The following is a 21,891-nucleotide window of genomic DNA, read 5'->3' as shown; positions in this document are numbered from 1 at the left end:
TGGCGACCGCGAGTCGTCTTGTAATGGATGTCTATAGGGGTTGGTCTGTGGCCTGTGGCTGTTATGAAAAACGGTGTATATACTAGGTAGAAGACTAAAAAAACTAATTAGTCCGTCAATTAAATTATCAAAGAATATTAGACACGTATTTTTTCTTTTTTCTCATAAACGAAAAATGACGACGGTACAGTGCGTTGAAGTTTCGCGTGACGTCACGCCTACGTAAGTCGATGATTTGTACCTTTGTATTTTTTCATTACTTAATTAGATAAAGCGAAAAATATGTCACTATTTTTGGACGATCTAACTGACGGACTAAACAGAATGCCATTTTTTTTTATGTAGTCGTCATCCCTTTAATTTGTTAGTAAGTAGGTATACTTTGTTACTGTCCGAACACCTTTTTCAAATGTAAAGGGAGCTTCGAGACAAACCTAGGACCCGGTAAACTTGGACAACGGTAGCCGGATAACTTGCCTTCTTTTTTTAGAGGTTAACCAATTGGAGCTCAAAGCCGAGAAGAATGGGAGAAGGGCCTCTCCCTGGCCTTTGCCTATCTGTGGGACCAAATATTTACCTACTTTTAGTCATTGAGCTATTACTACTACGTATAGAGAAGACATCGCCCATCGCTACCGTGTTCCGTTCAACTGCGGCCGGCCGGCCGCACGTCACTCAGTCGCTTACGAGTACTGAAGCGCGGCGGTCGTAATATGTTTTAAAACGAAACAGGATAAAAACTGGTTAAATAATTTAAATATGCCCTCGTGTGTGATGCGATATTGCAGTAACAATTCAAGCAATATGTCGAAGTGCAAAGGAATAACTTTCCGTAGGTAAATAACTGTATTAATCATTTTAAATTTTAATTTGAGCAAATTGTTTAGTGGACGCCATTTTGCGTCTCTTGTCAAAGACTAAAAATTGAGAGATGTGACGTTGTGTGCATTGTGTGGATACTTGGATAGTAAAAGGCGATGTGCGGAATATAATATAAAGCCTGACCAAAATATATGACTATTGTCATTATATTTTGGTCAGTTCTAATGAAATTCCGCAGCATGGCGCGTAGTCGTATAAAGAACTTACTTAAGTTAATAGATGAAAAAAGGTAAAATATGATTTATTGTTTATTTTCTAAGTACTTTTACTTATATTACTTTACATTTACTTTTTTTATTATAGGTTTTGCACGTCTGGGCCTTAAAGACAGGGAAAAATGGATGAAACACGAAGCTAAAACTGATCAGACGATAAATTATTTTTCAAAGCGGCAAAAGTTAACAAAACATATTATTTAAGGGTAATTAAATAAAAATAATATTTTTACATAACTATATGGCTGTTTTTTTTACGAAAGGTTTCCATGATCCCTTGAACCAGTTAATTTATGTACCTACAGTCGCCATTAATAAAGTAATAGTATAGGACGTCCGTACACAGATTGACTGAGTAAGCTCGATCAAGAAGGCTTGTGTTTTGGGTACTTAGACGATACATAATTATGATTTACTACTTAATACTTATTGCATAGAAAACATCCATGACTCAGGAACAAATATCTGTGTTCATCACATAAATAAATGCCCTTACCAAGATTCGAACCCAGGACCGCGGCCACAGTGCTCAAAAATATCTGAACATGAACATGCCCTCTAACGCCATGACAATAGAGGCCAGCTCAGATGTTTGAGCACCCTGGTCGCCTCGATATATCTGATGGTACAACTCTACATACCTCAGGGGATATAAGCCTCAGAATGAGAGGGTTTTTTTGAATCGTTATATAAAATTGTCTATTTTTTTGTATAAACAAAAAATAAACAGACAATTTTAATACGAATTAATATGAAATTTAACTTGCACGTTCCCGTACGTATTTAATTAAATAGGCAGAATATAAACAAAAGTGACGCCTCTGCGGAGTTGACATCGTATGACTATTTAGCCGTCCTCCCCCCGCCCCGCACTGCCGCGCTTGCTACCCAGATTTTGTTTGCGCCGTCTGTTCTATGTACGTAGTACATTATACTTCAATGCTTTTAGTCGACGTACACAGTAACCTTACAGGGTCAAATAATGTCAATCGGTGAAATTGGGTATCTACGAAACAATATATTCATTTAAACTAACACGATTTGCATTCATAACTTTTAGAACTAAATATAAATGTAAGTATTTACGCGATTGAGTCCGTTTAGTTCGACAATTATGAGTATGAAACACCCAAATATACATCTTATATGTATGTAAGACCAATAACCTATGTATTATTTTTTTTATATTCCCACCTCTGACATTTGCCTTTGACATCCTACCTACATCCGATTCGGATCGGATAATGTGAAAATGCTCTTAAAGTAAATCAGTGAAACTGGGTACAGTCGGTGGGTATAAGTCTTGAAATTGTGAACTTATTATACTACTTATCGACTTTATTCACATAATTATATAAGAAACTAAGACTAAACTTAAAAGCTAGCCAATGTCTAAAATAGGCCCTTGAGGCATTGTACCAAGGATACTGGTGACATTTCCTCGCTGTATCGCAATGCTGATACGTTGTGCGAGGAAGTCGCCAGCTCTTCGGTCACCAGTTACCTCAACCAGACGCTTCGCGATTTCTGTGAACAACTTGACTTATCGACTTTTCCCACCCCTAGGATATAGGGTGCGGGTATAATAGCATAACCCCTCCTTTTAACGGACGGCCAACAGCCCAAATTAACCGTAGACAAACAACAATGGGTCCCGTCGTGTGGACACGGTGATATCATGAAATGAATCAGTTCGATTGCACTGAAACAAATCTTACACTATTTACTTATGTTGAATTTAGTTTCGCGTAATTTCCAAGTGTGGGATTTGAAATAGTACATTTCGATACAAGTGCGAAAAAAAGGAAGTACGAAACTAGTGGCGATAACTTAAAACACGACCGAAGGGAGCCATTAATCCATTTTTTCCATTATTACACGATGATGTTGAGTTCTACATGCATCCACTGAACACGCCTACCATATATAACCGGTGGACACTCTATTTAATAATGCAAACATTGTAAAACATGGAAAAAATGGACCAGTTACATTTGCCCCCCAGTCGAAATTTGTCCCGCTGTACCTAATAAGATAATGTGAGATTTAATTTTTCTTAATGAAAAAGCTTATTCCTTTCTACTATCTTATGGTATTCGGTCAACTTTGCCCATGGACGCTTGCGTTTGGTGTTAAATGAGCGTTACCGCGATTTTTAAAGTACCTACCGCACTCAAACAGGCTTTTTTGAAGAGGTCAAGAACAACACAAACAATAATCCGCCTGATGGTAGGTAGTCTCCGTAGCTTATCGATGCCTGTAACTCTCAAGGTGTCACACGCGCGTTGGTGGCCCTCGCAGTAATTTTATTTGACCAAATATATTATTATTATTATATTTTTTGTCTAAAGTCTTGGAAAAGGCTGTTTATGAGCAGTTCTACAAATATATAGAAGACAATAATATTCTACCTGAGGTGCAATCAGGGTTCCGCAAGGGAATGGGAACGGTTACAGCTCTAATGGATGTAGTAGATAACATCATTTCAGAGCAAGACAATGGCAAGGGTACCTGTCTAGTGTTATTAGATTTTTCTCGCGCCTTTGATTGTATAGATACTGCCTTGCTAATCGCTAAATTGCGTTTCTATGGAGTAGGTTCGAGATCACTGGCGTGGTTTAGTGATTATCTGAATGGACGCACGCAATCCGTTAAATTAACTAAGTACGATGGTACAGTAATGATATCTGACTCTAGAAACCTAACCCGAGGAGTGCCTCAAGGCTCTATACTCGGCCCTTTACTGTATATTATATACGCTGCTGATATCACCAAAAGCATCAAAAACTGCAATTATCACCTATACGCAGATGACGTTCAACTATATTATGCAGCCCGTCCAAGTCAGTTCGATGAGGCGCTACAAAAAATAAGTACAGACCTGGAAAATATCTCCACTTGGGCAGATAATAACGGATTACTGTTGAACCCACTTAAATCAAAGTTTATGATACTCGGATCCAAAGTACAACTCTCTAGGATTTTATGTAATGAACCTAAAATTTTTATAAGGGGTTCACTGATCGAACGCGTAGACGAGGCTAGAAACTTGGGATTAGTCATTGACAACCAGCTGAGGTTTGAGAAGCATATAGGAGAATTAGTGAAGTCGTGTTTTTTTCGTCTTAAGGTCTTATACCAAGTACGATACCTCTTAAATGAGGAAATTCGTAAGTTGTTGTGCGAATCGCTGGTACTCTCTAAGTTAAATTATGCAGACATTGTGTACGGGCCACGACTATTGGAAAAAACTCGTCGTCTTATCCAAAGAGTCCAAAATGCCTGTTTCCGTTTTTGTAGCTCAATACCACCGAGAACACACATTACACCATACCTTAACAAAGCATCCATATTAAACATGTCCTCACGGAGGCACTTACATCTAGCTAGTCTCTTATTTGGCGTTTTGAATGACAAAAAGCCCCATTACTTATTCTCTAAAATACGCATATCCTCTTTCCATGAACGACATGGTACACGGTCTACCAGGCGATGTCTCCTAGAAGCTCACCCTCACAAAACTGTTGCTTTTACAGGCTGTTTCCGGTATCTCGCAACCAGGTGCTGGAACAATATCCCGCCCCCGATTCGTCAAATTAAAACTAAATTTACTTTTAAACGTCATTTAAAACAATATCTTTTAGAAAAACAAAGTTTGGGATCCCTTATGGCTACCTGGTTGCAGATTACCGGATTTAGCTTCAGGTTTAGCTCTAGCTGTAGCAATTATTTTACTATCTATCGATCTAACAGATCAAACACACATTTCTTTTCATCATAGCATTCATCTCACTCGTTTCTAGGGTTTGCAATCCGGATATTCGAATATCCGAATAATTCGAATATCCGCCAATATTTTTATCCGAAAATATTCGAATAATCCAAGTGAAATTATCCGGATAAACGGATAATTTCTATAAACAATATTTTTTATTTATAAGTAATATATTTAATGGATAGACGTTACTGAAACCAATTTCGATCAATTCTTAATACGGACAATGTTATTGCTAACAAGTTAACACCTATTTATCTTCAAAATCAAACTAATATTTACAAAACGAAGAAAGCATTCGTGGACAAGAAGTAAGCAGAATGCCTCACCCCACGCACTCAGTTTTTATCAAATATTCGATTAATTGGATGATTAAAAAAAAAACAGAAAAACGTTCAAGTATTATTTTTTAATATGAAAACGTTACCCCAACCTACTTTCATTACAGCTAATAGCTAACGTGAAGTTATCTGTAAAACCGTACTTAATTCAATTCAATTCAATTCAATAATTTTTATTTCGGAAAAAATCCATAGTGTTAGTGTACATTCCCTTAAACCTATGTTAGTTACATTTACATATTATTTATTACATCTAAAAAAAAAACCGGCCAAGTGCGAGTCGGACTCGCCCACCAAGGGTTCCGTACCTACAAAACTTTTACGTTACTCACATAATTCTAAGGACTGGGCTAGGCTAGAAGTATAGGTTCTCTAATGAGCATAATTGTGTTTAGCGCCACCTCTCGACGAATTCGCGAACTAATTAGCACAGCTTGCGTGAGGTCTTTTATAATGTTAACCAAATTCAACATTTTTTATTTTATTTTAAAGTAGGTAGGTGTTTCATGTAAAATTTCGTAGCTATAAATTTTAACACCCTTATTCATAAACGTACACTAAAGTATCCAGCCGATAAAGTTCGTTTGTCCCTTTCTATCACACCAATACGTCGGAAAGGGACAAACGAAATTTATCGGCTTGATAACTTTAGTGTACGTTTATGAATAACGGGGTAAGTAAGTATGGTAAACATCAGAAAGGGTGAGTAAAACAATCTGAAAGGTTCTAAGTTTTACTTAAAGGTTTTTTAATCTAATCTAAATTTGGTTATGGTAGCTGAAAAAGTATACAGAATAGTATAACGCAAGTTTCTAGCGGGAAATTACTCATCATTCGCCTGCCCATATCCCATTCATTTGGGGTCGGCGCAGCATGTCTTCCGCTTCCATACCTCCCTATCATCCGTCATTTCATCATTCACTTGCTTTCGCTTCATATCATCTCTAAATAAATATTATTTAGTAAAGTCGCCGTCAATAGAATTTGTGAACAATGTAAACAAACCTTGTAGTCAAAATGTCTTTAATTTTCATTCTAACTCATCAGATACTGGCTAAATCCATGTGTTATTTAATCAATTCATATCAAATTGTGATCCTCAACCTTTGAAATAATAAAATTGTGCTAAAATATTGATATTTTGTATAATGGTTTGTTTACATTGTTGGCAATTTCTACTGACAGCGATTTTAAATACATTATCTATTGTTGTATTTTGCCTTGGACCTTGTAGTACCTATAGGTACTCTTGTATATGCGAACTAAAGCCAAGCGATAAAAGGTAGCTGAATAATGTCAGATTGTACGACAACAAGAGACGTGAGCCGACTGCGCGAATGAGTCGCGCTTTCTTACGACAGAAATTGCTTGACAAATATACCGGGTGCACCTGCCCGGTATTTAATGGACAACCTTTTAACCACCAAGAGGGCACCTTACAGAAAATCGACATTAAGGTTTAGTAAAAGTCGCCTGGTTTTCGAGATTTTCACACTTTTTAAAATTTTAGGTAGTAGGTATTAAAATTTTAAAAATTGTGAAAATCTCGAAAACCAGGCGACTTTTACTAAACCTTAAAGTCGATTTTCTGGACCAGTATAAGGTGCCACTCTTGGCAAATAAGGGGTTAAAAGAAAACGAAACTATGGCATTGCAGTGACAGGTAGCCAGCCTCTCGCCTACACCACAATTTAACCCATATCCCATAGATTTTCTGGACCAGTATAAGGTGCCCTCTTGGTGGTTAAAAGGTTGTCCATTAATTACCGGGCACCCTGTATAATATCAAATCGTACGAGAGCAGCGAACGTGTGCAGGCAGCGAAGGGAGCCGACCGCGCGAATGATGAGTTCGCGCGGCGAATCCCACGTGACATCGTCCATCGACACCCCTCCTCCCTCCCGCCCCGCCCGCAGCGGCGCGCGGTGTCTCCGCCCGCCTGTGTATCGTCCTTCAATTTCTTTACATATCGAAACTTATTACTGAAGAAGAAGGTTCAAAATTGAATGAATACAGGTGTATAGATATTTATGTAGCTGACCGTACGATAAAAAGTATAATTCATACACTTAATTGTAAAAATGTAATGTATACGGATTAATGAATTTAATATAGATAGGTAATTATTGATATATGGCAAAACGAACGAAATTGTTTACACCTCCGCAAATAAGTATCTAATGATAATTTTTAATTTACCATGTTACTTCACGTAGGTACTTATTTTACATACATACAACATACATACAATCACGCCTGTGTCCCATGAAGGGGTAGGCAGAGCACATGAAACTACTCAGGTTTCAGTGCCACTCTTGGCAAATAAGGGGTTGAAAGAAAACGAAACTTATTTTAAAAACCCTAAAAATATCTATTGCGTTTCTGCCACAGACCACCATGTGGTTTCTGCATATTCTGCGCTGTGATAGAATTTGCAGAGACATTGCAGAGAGCGCACGCGGACACCGGCGCGGCGCCAGTGGACGCGTCTGTGTGCGTGAGCTAGGTATGCATACAACTACAACTGCTGTAGGCACCGCCCCCCTCAGTAGATCGATGCGATAACATCGATTTAAACTTCCCTAGCCTCGTGGCGCCCACCGTACAACATTTTTGCTAGGGAATTTTGATTCTTATTGTACTTGAGATTGAATTCAATTTCAGTTATTCGAAAAATTTTAGAAACAAAAGAAATTATATTTTATTTGTTTACATGAGAGTTAAAATTCCATTGAAACCATTTATATGTACTTTAGAAAGTATCAAAGTACATTCGGCGCCACGAGGCTAGATAGGTACACTGTCACCTACAAATTCGACACTCAAAAGTGTCCGATCGCTTACCGACCGTCGCCCACGCAAGCCATCGGCTTATCAGTCGCGGTCGTCAGCCGCGTCCGTCAGACGCGTCCCATAATTTGTTTCAAGCTTTATTATACACAAGTTTTCCTTTCAATAGCAATAGCTAACGTAACGCTTGGCTTGAGTAATAAAAACTGTATAGTTAAATTAATGAAATATGTATAAGTAGGATATTGAAATCTTCTTTCTTCGTTGAGCCATCACAGCTAACTTTAACTTACAAAAGGTCTTAAGCACCTGCACTTCTGAAGGCGCTTAAGTCATTTTTGCTAATAAAAAAAAACCACAACGTTCAACGTTCTATGAACATTGGTCAAGTGCGAGTCGGTTTTTGACTTTTCCATACAAATAACTCATGAGCGCCTGAACGACTATGATGGCAAAGTTAACGTTTCGCACTTTCAAGACTTTACGTATATATCTCGGAAACGATAAGAGATAGAGCAAAATGGACTTCAGATTTGGGCTTTCGGTGGCACAAATTCTTTGTTTTCGTCAACAGACACCTTCTTTTGGACCGATTTGAATAAAATTTTGCTCAGTCAATTTATAAACGGTCTTAAGCGCCTCCTTTTTAGTAGGAACTTAAGTCATTTTGTACAAATGAAAAAAAAATTGAACAAGTTCTAAAAAGAAAAAGACAGAAATGAATTTCTTTATACCTGTCCAACTCGATTACACAATTTTAAGACGTTTAGTAACTACTTGCAGCGGCAGTGAGTGAAATTCGTAATCTGAGTTTTTTTCTCTTAAGTCCGACTTACGCTTGACTGTAGATTTCTAATAGGTTTTCCTGTAATCTACAGGGAGAGGGCTATCTCGTGTATTTTTTTGAAAATTTTACGCTAAGTAGTTTCGGAGATAAGGGGGGGGGGAATGGTCATTTTTTGCTTATTTTCTTAAATTACTTCTAAATTACCAAAACAAAAAATATAAAAAAAATATATTTCAGATGCTGATAAAATTCTCTTTCATTTGATATGTAACACAATATAGTTTTAATAACTTTGATTTTTAATTTTCAATTTTACCCCCCAAAAGTGACCCCTGTGATTAAATTTCATTTAATTAAATTACATGTCCGTCTTTGGGCCACAGGTTTACATACGTGTGCCAAATTTCAAGTAAATCGGTCCAGTAGTTTCGGAGAAATCGGCTGTGACAGAGGGACAGACAGACACGCGAGTGATCCTATAAGGGTTCCGTTTTTCCTCTTTGAGGTACGGAACCCTAAAAAAAACTAAAACTATAATAAATTATACACTTGGCCTCTGGATTCCATATGTACACCATCCCAGTGTCTCCAGATAGCACAAGCAGGCGATTCCAACACTAGGCGCACAAGGCTGTTGGAGCTGTCTCGCACGCGACGCATCAGGGAGGCAGTTCTTTTGCGTATTATAGCACCGAAACTGTCAGTGCGGGCCTCAGCGAACATGCCTGGCGCACTGCAATAACGAGGCAGTCCCAACAGCATCCTGAACCCATTGTTATACTGGATACGCAGGGCACTGAGGGCCTTTTTAGTATAATTTGTCCACAGGCTACACGTGTAAAAGGATTGGCAAAATGCTTTAAATAGCGTTATTTTGACATTCCCATTACACCGCGCAAACCTGCGGGACAGCATATTACAACGTACCGCCAATGCCCTGCGTTCCCTCTCTATATCTGTGTCGTCCTGAAGAGTATAATAAGGGAGATTTATACCTAGATTTCCTGGTCCCTTGTTTTTTTGAATTGACATCTAATGTGTGAATGTCACGCCCTCGCCAGACAAAGAATGAAGAACTTTGGAGCAGGCTACCTAGTACCAAAGGACATCAGAGAGCTACCCATGAGCCTCATCATCCGATACGTGGAGATGGTCGAGAAGCTCCTGAATAGCTGAAGGATCTTAAGATCGAAGGGGGAATTGCACAAAAGATCCCGATGGGTCGAAGTGTATCCGGAAGGGCCCCCGCAGATTTAAGATTAGATGAGTATCCGATCCGATCGAGCGAAGGACCGACTCCTATACATTCTCGAAATCATTCAAGGCGCCATCTTTGATTTTTGCCTTTGACATCCTTCCTATATCCGATATCGGATCGGATAATATGACAACGCTGTATGGCCCTATAACCATCATCATATCCAATGATGTTGTCTCACGTTCCACTCTACAGAAGCCATCCTCTCTACCATCCATTTCCAAGGTAAAGGTGTTGTCAGAAAAACTTCTCGTTATAGGTACCTAACACCTAACTAATCACTACTACTAACTGTTTTATATCAACAGCTCACTATCTGATTGCAAGATTCTAGTCATAGAACTAAAGATAGAGAGCTAGGCGTGTTTTAATTTCTACAGTTTGCTGATTTACGCAAAAATTTATTAAAAATGTAGGTAAATTTCGCATTATGGCGCTCATCTATCTCAGCCGATATCAATTCCACGCTTATACGCACCTGTAACATTAATTTTGTTCCCTTTAATAAATTATCCGAAATTATCCGAATTATTCGAATATTCGAATAATAAAAATTGTATTATCCGAATTATTCGAATATTAAAAATCCGTCGGATAATGCAAACTCTACTCGTTTCATAGGCAATTATTTATAGATATTTTAGGTATATAATTTCATCTCTTTACAATATTTCTTATTCAATCAATTATGTGTTATCGTGATCTGATCCGGTTCCGGCAGAATATCAGTGCTGCTGCCTCAGGGCGTAGCGTAATACTGAGCCGTAACCCTTTTGTCTTGTTGCGACGCGCACAGTATCATAGTACGCTATGGTAAAAATCTGTGTAATTTCCTGTTTTATCTATCTATCTTATATTGGTATTAAGTTGTTATTTATTTGTTTCAGAGCCATAATTTTGACCAACAACGACGAAATTGAAGAGTTGGAGCTCAGCAGGCTGTTCAAGGATCAGGTCAGCCTGGAGAACGAGAAGAAACGAGGGTAAGAGGCCTTTACGGTCAGTCCAGACGGGACAAATTTACGCCTTACATATCTACTTATTACTGCGCTGGCTTAGCCAAAGACAATATATTCCTTATTCAAATAGGCTTACAATAAGCACTTTTAAATCGTGAACAATGTACAATCCATACTAATATTATAAATGGGAAAGTGTATGTGTCTGTTTGTTTGTCCGTCTTTCACGGCAAAACGGAGCGACGAGCGATTTCTCGTACATAAAATGCGGCTCGATGGTGTTACATGTGACTTCACCCACCCTAATATGTAAACCCTTCAACGCCATCGCATGCGGCGCGACATTGTCTATTGTCGACATTGAACGTCTTCGGAATGAACAAAGGTTATCTTGGAAAGTAGCCACGCGCGTCACTTGACGTCATTTGCGATCAAGGGGTTAGGTGGCTATTTCTGTAGGATATTTCGATTTTCGAATTGGGTAACCCCGCATAATGTATTGCTAATAATTTATTTGTTAAGTCGCATTGACAATATAGTAAGTTAATTGGTGATTGTTATAACTTTTTTAGCATATGAATATTGGAGTAAATACCTACTTCATTGATTAGTTTTAATTACTTATTTATCATTTCAATATTTACAGGAAAAAGAAGCAGAAGTCAGAGTCAGAAGAGTCCTTAAACAACATCCATCACACGACCGATGATTCCGGTATTTGACACCAGAGGCGCCGCGATAGCCCGCGAAGACACAGGTACCAGTCTTGGACACTGTACACTATTGGGCAACACTCGCAAAACAACAGTGATTCTCGTATTTGACATTAGAGCCTTAGAGGAGCGACAATCTACGTAGATACAGGTACCAGTCTTGGACACTGTCCACTATTGGATTGGGGCACCCACCACAAGACGGTATTTGACATCACCCCAATTAATATTTCCATCGACTTTAAGAGAAAAATTACAAAACATATGAAATAGTACATTACGCTACAAGTGCGTAAAAAAGGAAGTTCGAAACGAGTGGCGATAAAAAACATGACATGACGTGTTTTAAATCGACACGAGTTACAAATTTCCTTTTTGCACGTGCATCGTACGTACGACGTTTTTCAGTACAGATGGCCCTCCGAACTTACGACCTGACAAGAAATGACACACTTCTTGCACTAGTACGTAAAAAAACACCATCTGTAATTCTGTACTGAAAAAATACATAATAACACAGAAATTACTCTTTCTTGTTTCAAACTTAATTTATTTTGACAGGCATGAAAAGAAAGAGAAGAAATGCAAGAAGAAGCACGTCTCTAGCGACAGCAGTGACAGTTCCAGCTGAACAAATGACAGTCGCTTCCGGGTTTCCATTTTGACAGAACTTGGCGCCATGACGCCATGAGCGCGTTTGACAGTTGTACCTCTGACAGGTATTGTAGGCGTTTGTGGAAGATATGAAGGAGGCACAAAAATATGTACGCGCGACTTTGACGCATATTTTAGTCCCATTGCGATTGACTATATAAGATATTATTATGTATAAAGTTGAGTAAAGTATTATGTAGTTTATATTGTACATATCGTCACTACTTTGAAAAAAATCTCGTTTCTCACGCTGCTCCTCAAAGTTAAAACGCAGTAAGTCTATACGCATTCCATACATACTACTATTTTCTTTTCATTTTTGACAGACGAAGATACAAGTTTATTTTTAAAGTAGTGACGATATGTCATATTAAAAAACTCAGAAAGTACTTAGTTCCAGTAGGTGAAGGCGCAGAAATAGCTAAGAAAACCCTTCGCGCCAAATAAGGCCGTTTTCACATTATCCGATCCGCGCGATATCGGATGTCTAGGGGTTTCAATGGAAAAAATCCAAGATAGCGCCTGTAATGTATGGGATATCGGTCCTACATCCGATATCGGATCGGATAATGTGAAAACGCACTAATACTTAGACAGACGTCTATAGACGTCTAGCGCGCGAACGTGTTAAATGAGAGCCCTTTTTTTACTGGTGAAATTGGCTTATTATAAAAGTAAATTGGCAACGTAATGTTTATATGTATACGTTCATTATATATTTACATATTATATATTTATTTATACAATTCAGAGTTACTAAGCTTAGTTCTGCTGACTATAATACATGACACGCGCTAGTCGGACAAAACTAGTTCAACTATTCAATAAAATAATACCTATGTATTATAAATAAAGAATATACATATCTAGCAACATCAGTATTGTATCATTTAGGTACCTACTTACATCAGCAGTATAATAGTAGGTAGGTAATAAAGTTACTTAATTTTTGAACGCCAAGAACTCTTTTTTAAAGTCGTTAGGAAGTCGTACCGTATGTAACGTAACTACCTAGTACCTAATTTTTTTAACCTTTTGAACGGTGTATCTTGCCTTAGTGTATTATCAGTATATCTCAAAGATTACATTGGCGCTTAGGCTGCATTTTCACCAGATATAAATAAATAAATAATAGGTAAATAAATAAATATTATAGGACATTCTTACACAGATTGACTGAGGCCCACGGTAAGCTCAAGAAGGCTTGTGAAGTTGTCCACCCCACTTTTTTTTGGATTTGGAAATTTTTATGTGATTTCCACTCAGAATCGCGAGCTCTTTCAATCCTAATAGGAGAAAAAAAGTGTCTCAAGGTTTTTTTCCCATTCCGTTACCATTTTTTCATACATTTTGAAAGGTGGTAACGGAATGGAAGATCTGAAAAATGTATGGGAAATCTTGGGACATTTTTTTTCTCCTATCAGGATCGAAAGACCTCGCGATTCTGAGTACTTACAGGTATGAATCGCGTAAAAAATACCCATGTTACAAAAAAAGTGGGGTGGACAACTTTGAAAAAAAAAATGGCCCACGTGTAACGGCTTTAGACGTTCTTGGCATCTAAAGGGTTAATAAATAAACAGACATAAAAGTCATAAAGTAAAGGGATGGCCAGAGGGCGCCACGAGCCTTCGGAAATGTCATATACTTAGAAATTTCGACCCTTGCTTTCGTGGACCGATAGCCGAGTGGTTCTGGCATTCGCCCGGTAAGCGGAGTACGCTGGTTCGATTCCAGCTCGGAGCACTGGAGGCTTTGGTCACTTTTTCTTTGTATATGACATTTATTTAATGTTTAGACATAAAAGTGCCTTAAAGTCCTTATACCTATCTACTAATTTGACAGAAAATCGTACGAAGATTTTAGATACAGGTCTATACCTATTACCTACCTACATTCTACAGTATGTATAATAATAATATGGGAATAATAATATATCACTTTCATCAAAATAGACCAGTTCATTTTAGATTCCATTAACTCTCAAATAGTCCTTACACCCTGGCGGGTGTTGCCTCTGCGTGTGTCCTTGATACGGGCAAGGGCAACATCCGCTCGGTGTACCCCTTACATTTCATTAAAGTGTCGAAAGGGCCTCTACGCGTTGGCTTCGGCCCCGCGCACGCCTCCCAAAGGTCCGGAACACCATTGTTCCGTGATGGGAAAGACATATATGGGATATATAAGGTACATATTATATCTTTTATTTAAATATTATGTAATCGCGGCGTATTGTATTGTTTTTAGCTTAAAATTAAGAAAGATTGATATTGCATATACTTAGTTGTTATTTTATAACAAAATTGTTAGATTTTATAAATAAAAACTATAAATATTTTTTGTTTTTTTTCTCCATATTTTCCATAAGGGTAGAGGTAAGTATTTTTATAGTTGATCAGTAATAATAATAGCTATAAATGAAACAAAAGATGAAAAATACATGAATATTTAATTCAGTAAATTAATCAAATTATTAACTAAAAAATAAATATTACAATTAATTATTCTTATCTATAGTTACTATATAGGTAATTCGTGCTCAGTTTTAACGCAAGGGCCTATTAGATCCACACTTTTTCATTCTATCAGGTCCGAGGTCAGCCCTCAATGGACCCGGTAGCCAAGTGGATCTAATTGGCCACTCACTCACTGTCCCCTTTCCCGAATTTATAGAAGAAGGCCCGCCAGAAGTACGCCCGGTCCGGGGTGAGGGGGGCTACGTATTGGGGCTCCAGGTTGATTTCCAGGTGGTGGGGGGCGGGCAGCCACTCGCCACTGGCCGGGTCTGGGGTTGGAGAGCTGGAAGTTTAAAAAAAAATTGTATTGTCAACCGCTCACCGCTCGTTTGACAAAAAACATAATAATAAACCGGTACTTAGTCCTGTGTCCACCTCTCTGCAACGTTGCAGACCAAAATCAGCAAACGCGGATCCAGCTTCGTGCCCAGGAGGGGGTCACGTGGTAAAGGCCCAGGCCCCAGGGGGGGTCACGCGGTCTATTTGTATGGCCAACCTAGGCTCCAGGGGGGGTCATGATCCCCATGACCAAACATACATTATTTAATTTCAACTTTGCTAGGCCTCTGGAGTCCGTGGACCGACTTTGAAGCGACAAAGTGTCGAAAAACCACTATAACGGCTCAGCCACGACATTGGTCTAAGCGCGACAGCGGTGAGCGGCAGCCATACGTGCGAATGAAAAGTCCCATCTCTGTGTCTCGCTCCAATGTATGGCCGCCGCTCACCGCTGTCGCGCTTAGACCAATGTCGTGGCTGAGCCGTAAATGTTATTAAAACGTTTAAAATGTTGATATTTAAGAAGACTTATTAGTTAAACCTCAGAGTGCGTAGCCGAATGCACAAACGCTCACGAAACGCTCAAGATAATATCTCTTTCGTAGCTATCCATCTCTATCGCTCTTGCGTATTAGCGCGACAGAGCCAGACTACCTTTCTGCGACGTTTCGATTTCGTTTCGCGTAGCAGAAATGCCATTCGGCTATGGGGTACCTGATATAGGTAATTAGTATCTACTTACCCGTATTTAGCGAAGTTTGTCCACATCATCGTCATAAACGTCACTATCCTTGCATCATTCTCGTCCATAGGTAGCGGTAGCCTCTCCAGCTCGAAGATATAGAACAGCTCGTCTCGGTTAGCGGTTGCTGGCAGACTGCTATTCGTCAGCAGTCGTCCCAAGTTCCTGTTCCCTATATAGTTGAAGATAAACTCATACACTGGTAGACCAGACGCGTTCACATACAACTCAGAGAATAAGGACATAGGTCCAGTGTATGAGAAATCAGAGTTGCAGTTTATAAGCCCTCCTATTAAAGCTTCATCCGAAGTTACGTTAGTAAAATAAGTCTCCTTCATAATGCTCCTGAATTCTTCTTTTTCTTCATCAGGAACTATCAGAGAGCGTTGGTCAAGAGCGGAGTAATCCTCATTCTTTATCCTATCCATTTGGCTGGTTATCGTATTGTAATCTAAAGTACTTATCAAACCTTCCACTGTGTTCAAGCCAATGATGATAGGCACTGGGTTGAACGATTTGTGTTTCTTCCCATCTGTCAAGATCTTGAAAGGAATATCAGTCAAAAATGCCTCTTCACCATCAAATAGCTTCTCAACTGACGGAACGAAGACAAATTTTGGATGCATCTGTTTAGATATAGCTTCTTCAACTTTCATGACGGCTGTATCAGTGTATAGTGTAAGTAGTTTCTCTGGATCTGTGCTGATAACTTCCAAGGATTTAGCGACTTGACTTGCAGTAGCTAAGGGGTCATGGTCGAAAGATTCAGGAGAGAACAGCGTACCGCTCTCACAAATCACTCTATGGAACAGGTCTTTTGTAGACTCTGATAATGTTAAGTATAATGCCGCAGTTCCACCGCTACCTTGTCCGAAAACTGTTACATTATCGACGTCCCCACCGAAGTTAAGTATGTTCTCCTTAATCCATCTTAACGCCTGTCTGATATCCTTTAATCCAGCGTTCCCTGGTGCATCTTCAATGCCTAGATTGAGGAAACCATAAGCGTTAAGTCTGTAGTTAAGCGTGACGACGACAACTCCATGGCTGACCAGGTATTGAGGTCCGTAGAAGGATGGGGAGGCAGCTCCGACGCCAAAGCCGCCGCCGTGAAGGAAGACCATGACGGGTAGGGTGGTGTTCAGACCGGTGACGGGGGAGGGGGTGAAGACGTTGAGGACTAGACAGTCTTCGTTATCGCTGGGGGCGGCGAGGGGGTCGTTGGAGGGGAATTGGGGGCAAAGGACGGCGCGGGAGTCCGCCTTGTACACGTCAGAGAAAGAAGGCGGTTCCAGGGGTGCCTGCGGAACATAAGTAATATAGTAAGTTTCGGGTTTGCGTGCCAAATTTATATCATTAGAGTCATACTTATACCACTACGTTAAGTCAGCTACGATTTGGATGGCACAGCCCTTAGTACGTTTTCACATTATCCGATCCGATATCGGAAGGATTTCAATGGAAAAATCCAAAATGGCGCCAGTAATATATGGGATATCGGTCTTACATCCGATATCGGATCGGATAATGTTAAAACGCACTTACACCCTTACATATACACATAGGTATGGGGTAGGCACACATGAAGGTACACAAGCTTCAGTGCCACTCTTGGCAAGAACACGAAACTGTGACATTGTGGTGATAGGTTGCCAGCCCCTCGGCTACGCTACAGTTTAACCCATAACCATACATCGGGGTTTTGGGAGCGGGAATGAATTCGTGTATTTGTAACTTTGTTTATAGTAATTTGAATTACTGAAATATGTATTTAACTATGTAACTGGCTCCAAATGTACCTAGAAATGTTAAAGTAATGTTTATCTTTTATCGTTTTTACCATTTTTGGGCTAGTGTAAATCATTCCCGCTCCAAAAATCCCGATGTATGCCCATAACCCACAGTCGACTTACGACCTTAAAGCCCAGAAATATATGACTATTGTCAAGAGGGCGCTGTTATTCTGATGTATGGTGTGACAGTTCAGTTTAATATGAAGAAAATAGTTCTAATGAAATTCCGCAAGATGGCGCGTAGCCATATATTTCTGGTCAGGCTTTACATCAGGATTGGATCCCAGGTCCTCCTGCTTAATATGCTGTAGAGTCACTCTTGAAGTTCTTAAGTGGTAAACTTACCTTAAATTTAACAGGCACGCCATATCTGATCCCCAGGAACTCACAGTACAATCCGTTAGATGCTAAACTACCCTCAACTTTCCCCTGCTTAGTCGGAACAATGTATTTCTCATCCCCCCAAGCCACAGCTAAACTGGTGGCGAAAAGCACTAAGCTGAATATGCTCATGTCCTTTGCTCTTAAAATTATAACAACTTTTTTAATTGATCAACGTATTTATACTGATAGTTTTGAAAAACGCCTTTTATGAATTAAAAAATTAAGCGTCAGTCGAATCTGTAACTTGTATGATAGACTTAAGAATTGTTTTATAATAACACGTTTCAAATAGACGTGATCAAAAGATGAATTGTATAAAACGATTTACTAAGAAACATTGCAATATTCGATGCGCGCTATCTGGATAGTTGATAATCATATTGATTATTATTATGAAATCTGTGATTAAATATTGTTACCTAACATGTTATTGAATAACTCATTGATTCAATTAATTATGTAATTTTTCTCAGCCATCTCAAACCAAAATGAGTTCCTGGGTTCCTACACTTCCTACCTTTTTCATTAGGTAACATAATAGAATTCGGTATATGAAGAATTGACTGATAACAATTACACCGTGTTTCACTTAACACTAAAAACCTGAAAACAGTTTGTTCAGAATCGAGAGTAAAATCGATTGAGCTATATCTTGATGGGGGTAATATTTTTATTTTTATTTGTATTAATAGTCACTTTTTACGTGTCCATTCTATTGTATTCGTAATACAACATTGTGTATATCGCATTGTTAGAGGTTGTATACCTTTTTCAGTATTTAGGGGTATAAATACTGGCTGGTTACTTGGATGATTATTTTTTTCCGCTACGAGTTTGACGTTGTTTGTCAGTTTAATCTTAATGTTTATCATAAATCATAACAAATGGAACTAGTACCTAATTACAACCTTGTTATTTTGAATGTTGGGTTTAAATTAGCTTACTGTGATTACCTGTCGATTTGAAGTTTACTGTGACAAAGCTTTAAAGTGTTTTACAATGACATCATAGCTGTCTATTGGTAAACCTTATGTCGTTGCAGTAACGTACACAAATAAATAGTTTTAAGGTTTATGATGGTAGTTAGTAATTATTTTATTGAGTGTAGAGTTAAAAGTTGAGTAGAGCTGTACAGAAAATTAAAAATTCAATTTAAAAAAAAAGTAAACATCAGATTAAAAGATGAATACTCTAGATAAGTTTAAAAAAATAAAAATCAGTTGGGGTGTCTGAGGTTTTGAGTGATACCGGAAACACGTTGTATAAATTGACATAGATATCATAAAGAAAAAAACGACAAGGCGTGGTGGCCGAGCCGGGAATCGAACCCGGGTCTTCAGCTTACGCGGCTAACGTCATTACCACACCCGCCCGCCGTCGTGCCGTGGTAATGTATGTTATCTCTGATAAGGCTGTGCCTTTTGACCAACTCTAAGGGCGAGCAATTAAGTGCTTGCACCTCCTATATGAATCCTTTGGAGTATGCTTTCCTTTGGATATCAAAAAATATTCAATAAAATAATATAATTTGTTCCCTAGTTGTAGTTGATAACAATTATTTTGAATTAGAATAAATCTGGTACGACTTCTCTAATTTCAATTGCAATGTTTTTTTTAATAATATGAGTTTTGTTTCTTACGGAGTTTCGCCAGACAATGCATTTTTTACGGAACCGAGGTGGTTAGCATATGAAGTACCGAAAGTTAGGCATAATTAAATAGGTATGTTGTCGTCCCTAAAAAAAATTTGTCCATAAGAGTACCTAACTGGGTTCAAAACAAAAGTACCTACGATCATTCGCCACGGAGCGTGAATGCCACGGGTGATGTTAATATTGGGTTGGCACAAAAGTAATGACACACTCTACAAAACTCTATACATTTCCTTTCTTAAGTTAATTGTTTTCGATAATATTCTAGTATGTTGTAGAACATTCTAGGTACTTCTAATGTGAGGGTATATAAAGCCACCCTCGTGATTGGTTTAGTTAGATTGAAATAAAATGGACGAGCGACAAGTTCGAACACTTTACTTATACGAGTACTTGTTAGGCCACAGTGCGCGGGCTGCGGCTGACAATATCAACACTGCATTGGGCGCTGGAAGTACAAGCCATGCCACGGTGTCCAGATGGTTTGACAGTTTTAAATCAGGAGATAGGAGCCTTGAAAGTCAGTCACGCTCAGGGCGACTACCTGCATTCAACGATGACGCTTTACGCCGTGAACTACAGTCGAATCCTGATGCTACTACTCGTGAATTAGCGGAAGCACTTAACTGCAGTCACCACGCTGTGGAATACCATCTGCATGAGCTTGGGTATCGAAAAGTTTTGGCTCGATGGGTACCGCACATCCTTACCGACGCCAGTCGTGCAATCCGTGTCGCCATCTGTCAATCACTTTTGCTGAAACGAGCCCTGAAACGACATTTGCGGGGTAAACAATTCAATGATTTCCATGATGTACCTACAGGTGGAGTTGAACAACTTTTTCGAGGCACAGCCATCAGAGTTCTGGGCGAAAGGCATCCAAACTTTGCCGGATCATTGGCAAGAAGTCATAGATGCTAATGGTGATACATCATCGTCTAAGCTTTTTGTATTGTAATAATAATAAAAAATATAAAACGTAAACCAAGTGTCTCATTACTTTTGTGCCAACCCAATATTTCCCACCGTAAGATTATTTATTTTAGTTTGGTTGTAGTTTCGTATACGGAAACATAAAGGGCTACTAATATACCTAACACAAATATGTGAGTTTACCATTAACGCGAGATTTAGGTACTTGTATCTTTATATGAATAAACTGACAAAGCAGCTTTATAGCAATCGACAAAGTAGGACGTTTTCCCGTGCACACTCACATATTTAAAAAAGGACCAGAAAAGAACACAATTAACCTTTTAGTCGCTAACCTATATCAAATGTATCCCTCCGTGCCGGGGAGCTCGTCTGCTACAGCTCTTTTATCTCGGGCGATTACAAAAATCTCAGGCCGCCAGAAAATAGGTAATGTTGTATCCTACCCAAAGACCTTTACAGGGGACAGCTCAATCACATTTTTTGCCATACGAAATTGAACCTTATTACTGAAACAGAAAGTCGATCGTATCAGACTAGCGAAAACGGTCCACATGAGAGGGCATTGTTTGGGCTGGTGTCTCTCTCGCACGTGTTGCCAGTGTTAATGAGGTTCCCATAGTAGTAGTATTTTTATCTGTATATTACCTGATTTTATAACTTCTTATATTATTTTAGTGTTATATTCAAACTAGGTTTTCGATATATTTAAAAAAATTGGAAAACAATTATAATGTAATTATTTTGATGCCAATAAATCAAAGATTTGTATAATTAAAAAATACCTTCAATTGGGTATTAGTAGATTTGGTAGTAACTTTGAAAATTGACTGATATCCCCAATTTATGACAGTGATGACGTCACTGAATAATGTTGACATTGTCAGCAAGTGCGAGAGGGACACCAGCCCAAACAATTACCTCTCATGTGGACACACTTTTTGACCTAACTAAACAATCTAGTTTAATAATTCTAAATCTATGATCCTACCATTGCATGAGACTTGTTGCTTGGAGCTTGACAGACTATACTTTTACTTGTCTTTAAAATTGTTAACAATAAAAATCTTGTCGAGTTACGATAATATCCACATATGTAATTGATTTTAAAAAGTAGAACTATGATAGAAACCACTGCGCTAACAATTTTTTTGGAAAATTAGGTCAAGTGCAAAGTCTCATTTCGCAGTCTTAAAAACGCCTAAACGAAACGTATTT

General features: G+C 38.7%; 2 protein-coding genes across 2 annotated transcripts in view; one reads left to right on the top strand and one right to left on the bottom strand.

Moving 5' to 3' along the window:
* The window catches only part of LOC125239515 (transmembrane protein 26), a 48,553-nt gene extending 35,877 nt beyond the window's left edge, over nucleotides 1-12,676 (top strand). The window contains exons 8-10 of the mRNA XM_048147129.1: nucleotides 10,936-11,031; nucleotides 11,654-11,764; nucleotides 12,282-12,676. Coding sequence (XP_048003086.1) covers nucleotides 10,936-11,031; nucleotides 11,654-11,729 — 172 coding nt within the window. The 3' untranslated portion in view covers nucleotides 11,730-11,764; nucleotides 12,282-12,676. The remainder of the gene's footprint in view (nucleotides 1-10,935; nucleotides 11,032-11,653; nucleotides 11,765-12,281) is intronic.
* Nucleotides 12,677-14,898: 2,222 nt separating this feature from the next.
* LOC125239360 (juvenile hormone esterase-like) lies at nucleotides 14,899-18,336 on the bottom strand. The gene is made up of 3 exons (XM_048146914.1): nucleotides 18,050-18,336; nucleotides 15,912-17,212; nucleotides 14,899-15,173 (listed from the first exon to the last, which is right to left on the bottom strand). Exons 1-3 carry the CDS (start codon nucleotides 18,215-18,217, stop codon nucleotides 15,017-15,019), a joined length of 1,626 nt encoding a protein of 541 aa, XP_048002871.1. The 5' UTR covers nucleotides 18,218-18,336; the 3' UTR covers nucleotides 14,899-15,016.
* Nucleotides 18,337-21,891: the final 3,555 nt, after the last annotated feature.

This window comes from Leguminivora glycinivorella, chromosome 25 (genome assembly GCF_023078275.1).
Source record: "Leguminivora glycinivorella isolate SPB_JAAS2020 chromosome 25, LegGlyc_1.1, whole genome shotgun sequence".
Classification (NCBI taxonomy): Eukaryota; Metazoa; Arthropoda; class Insecta; order Lepidoptera; family Tortricidae; genus Leguminivora; species Leguminivora glycinivorella.
This window is presented reverse-complemented; position numbering and strand designations above follow the sequence as displayed.

Coding starts and splice junctions, on each gene's coding strand:
- LOC125239360 (XM_048146914.1), bottom strand. CDS start 18,217: ATGAGCATATTCAGCTTAGTGCTTTTCGCCACCAGTTTAGCTGTGGCT. Junction 17,213..18,049: donor GCGTGCCTGTTAAATTTAAG/GTAAGTTTACCA, acceptor TATGTTCCGCAG/GCACCCCTGGAACCGCCTTC. Junction 15,174..15,911: donor ACAAACTTCGCTAAATACGG/GTAAGTAGATAC, acceptor TTAAACTTCCAG/CTCTCCAACCCCAGACCCGG.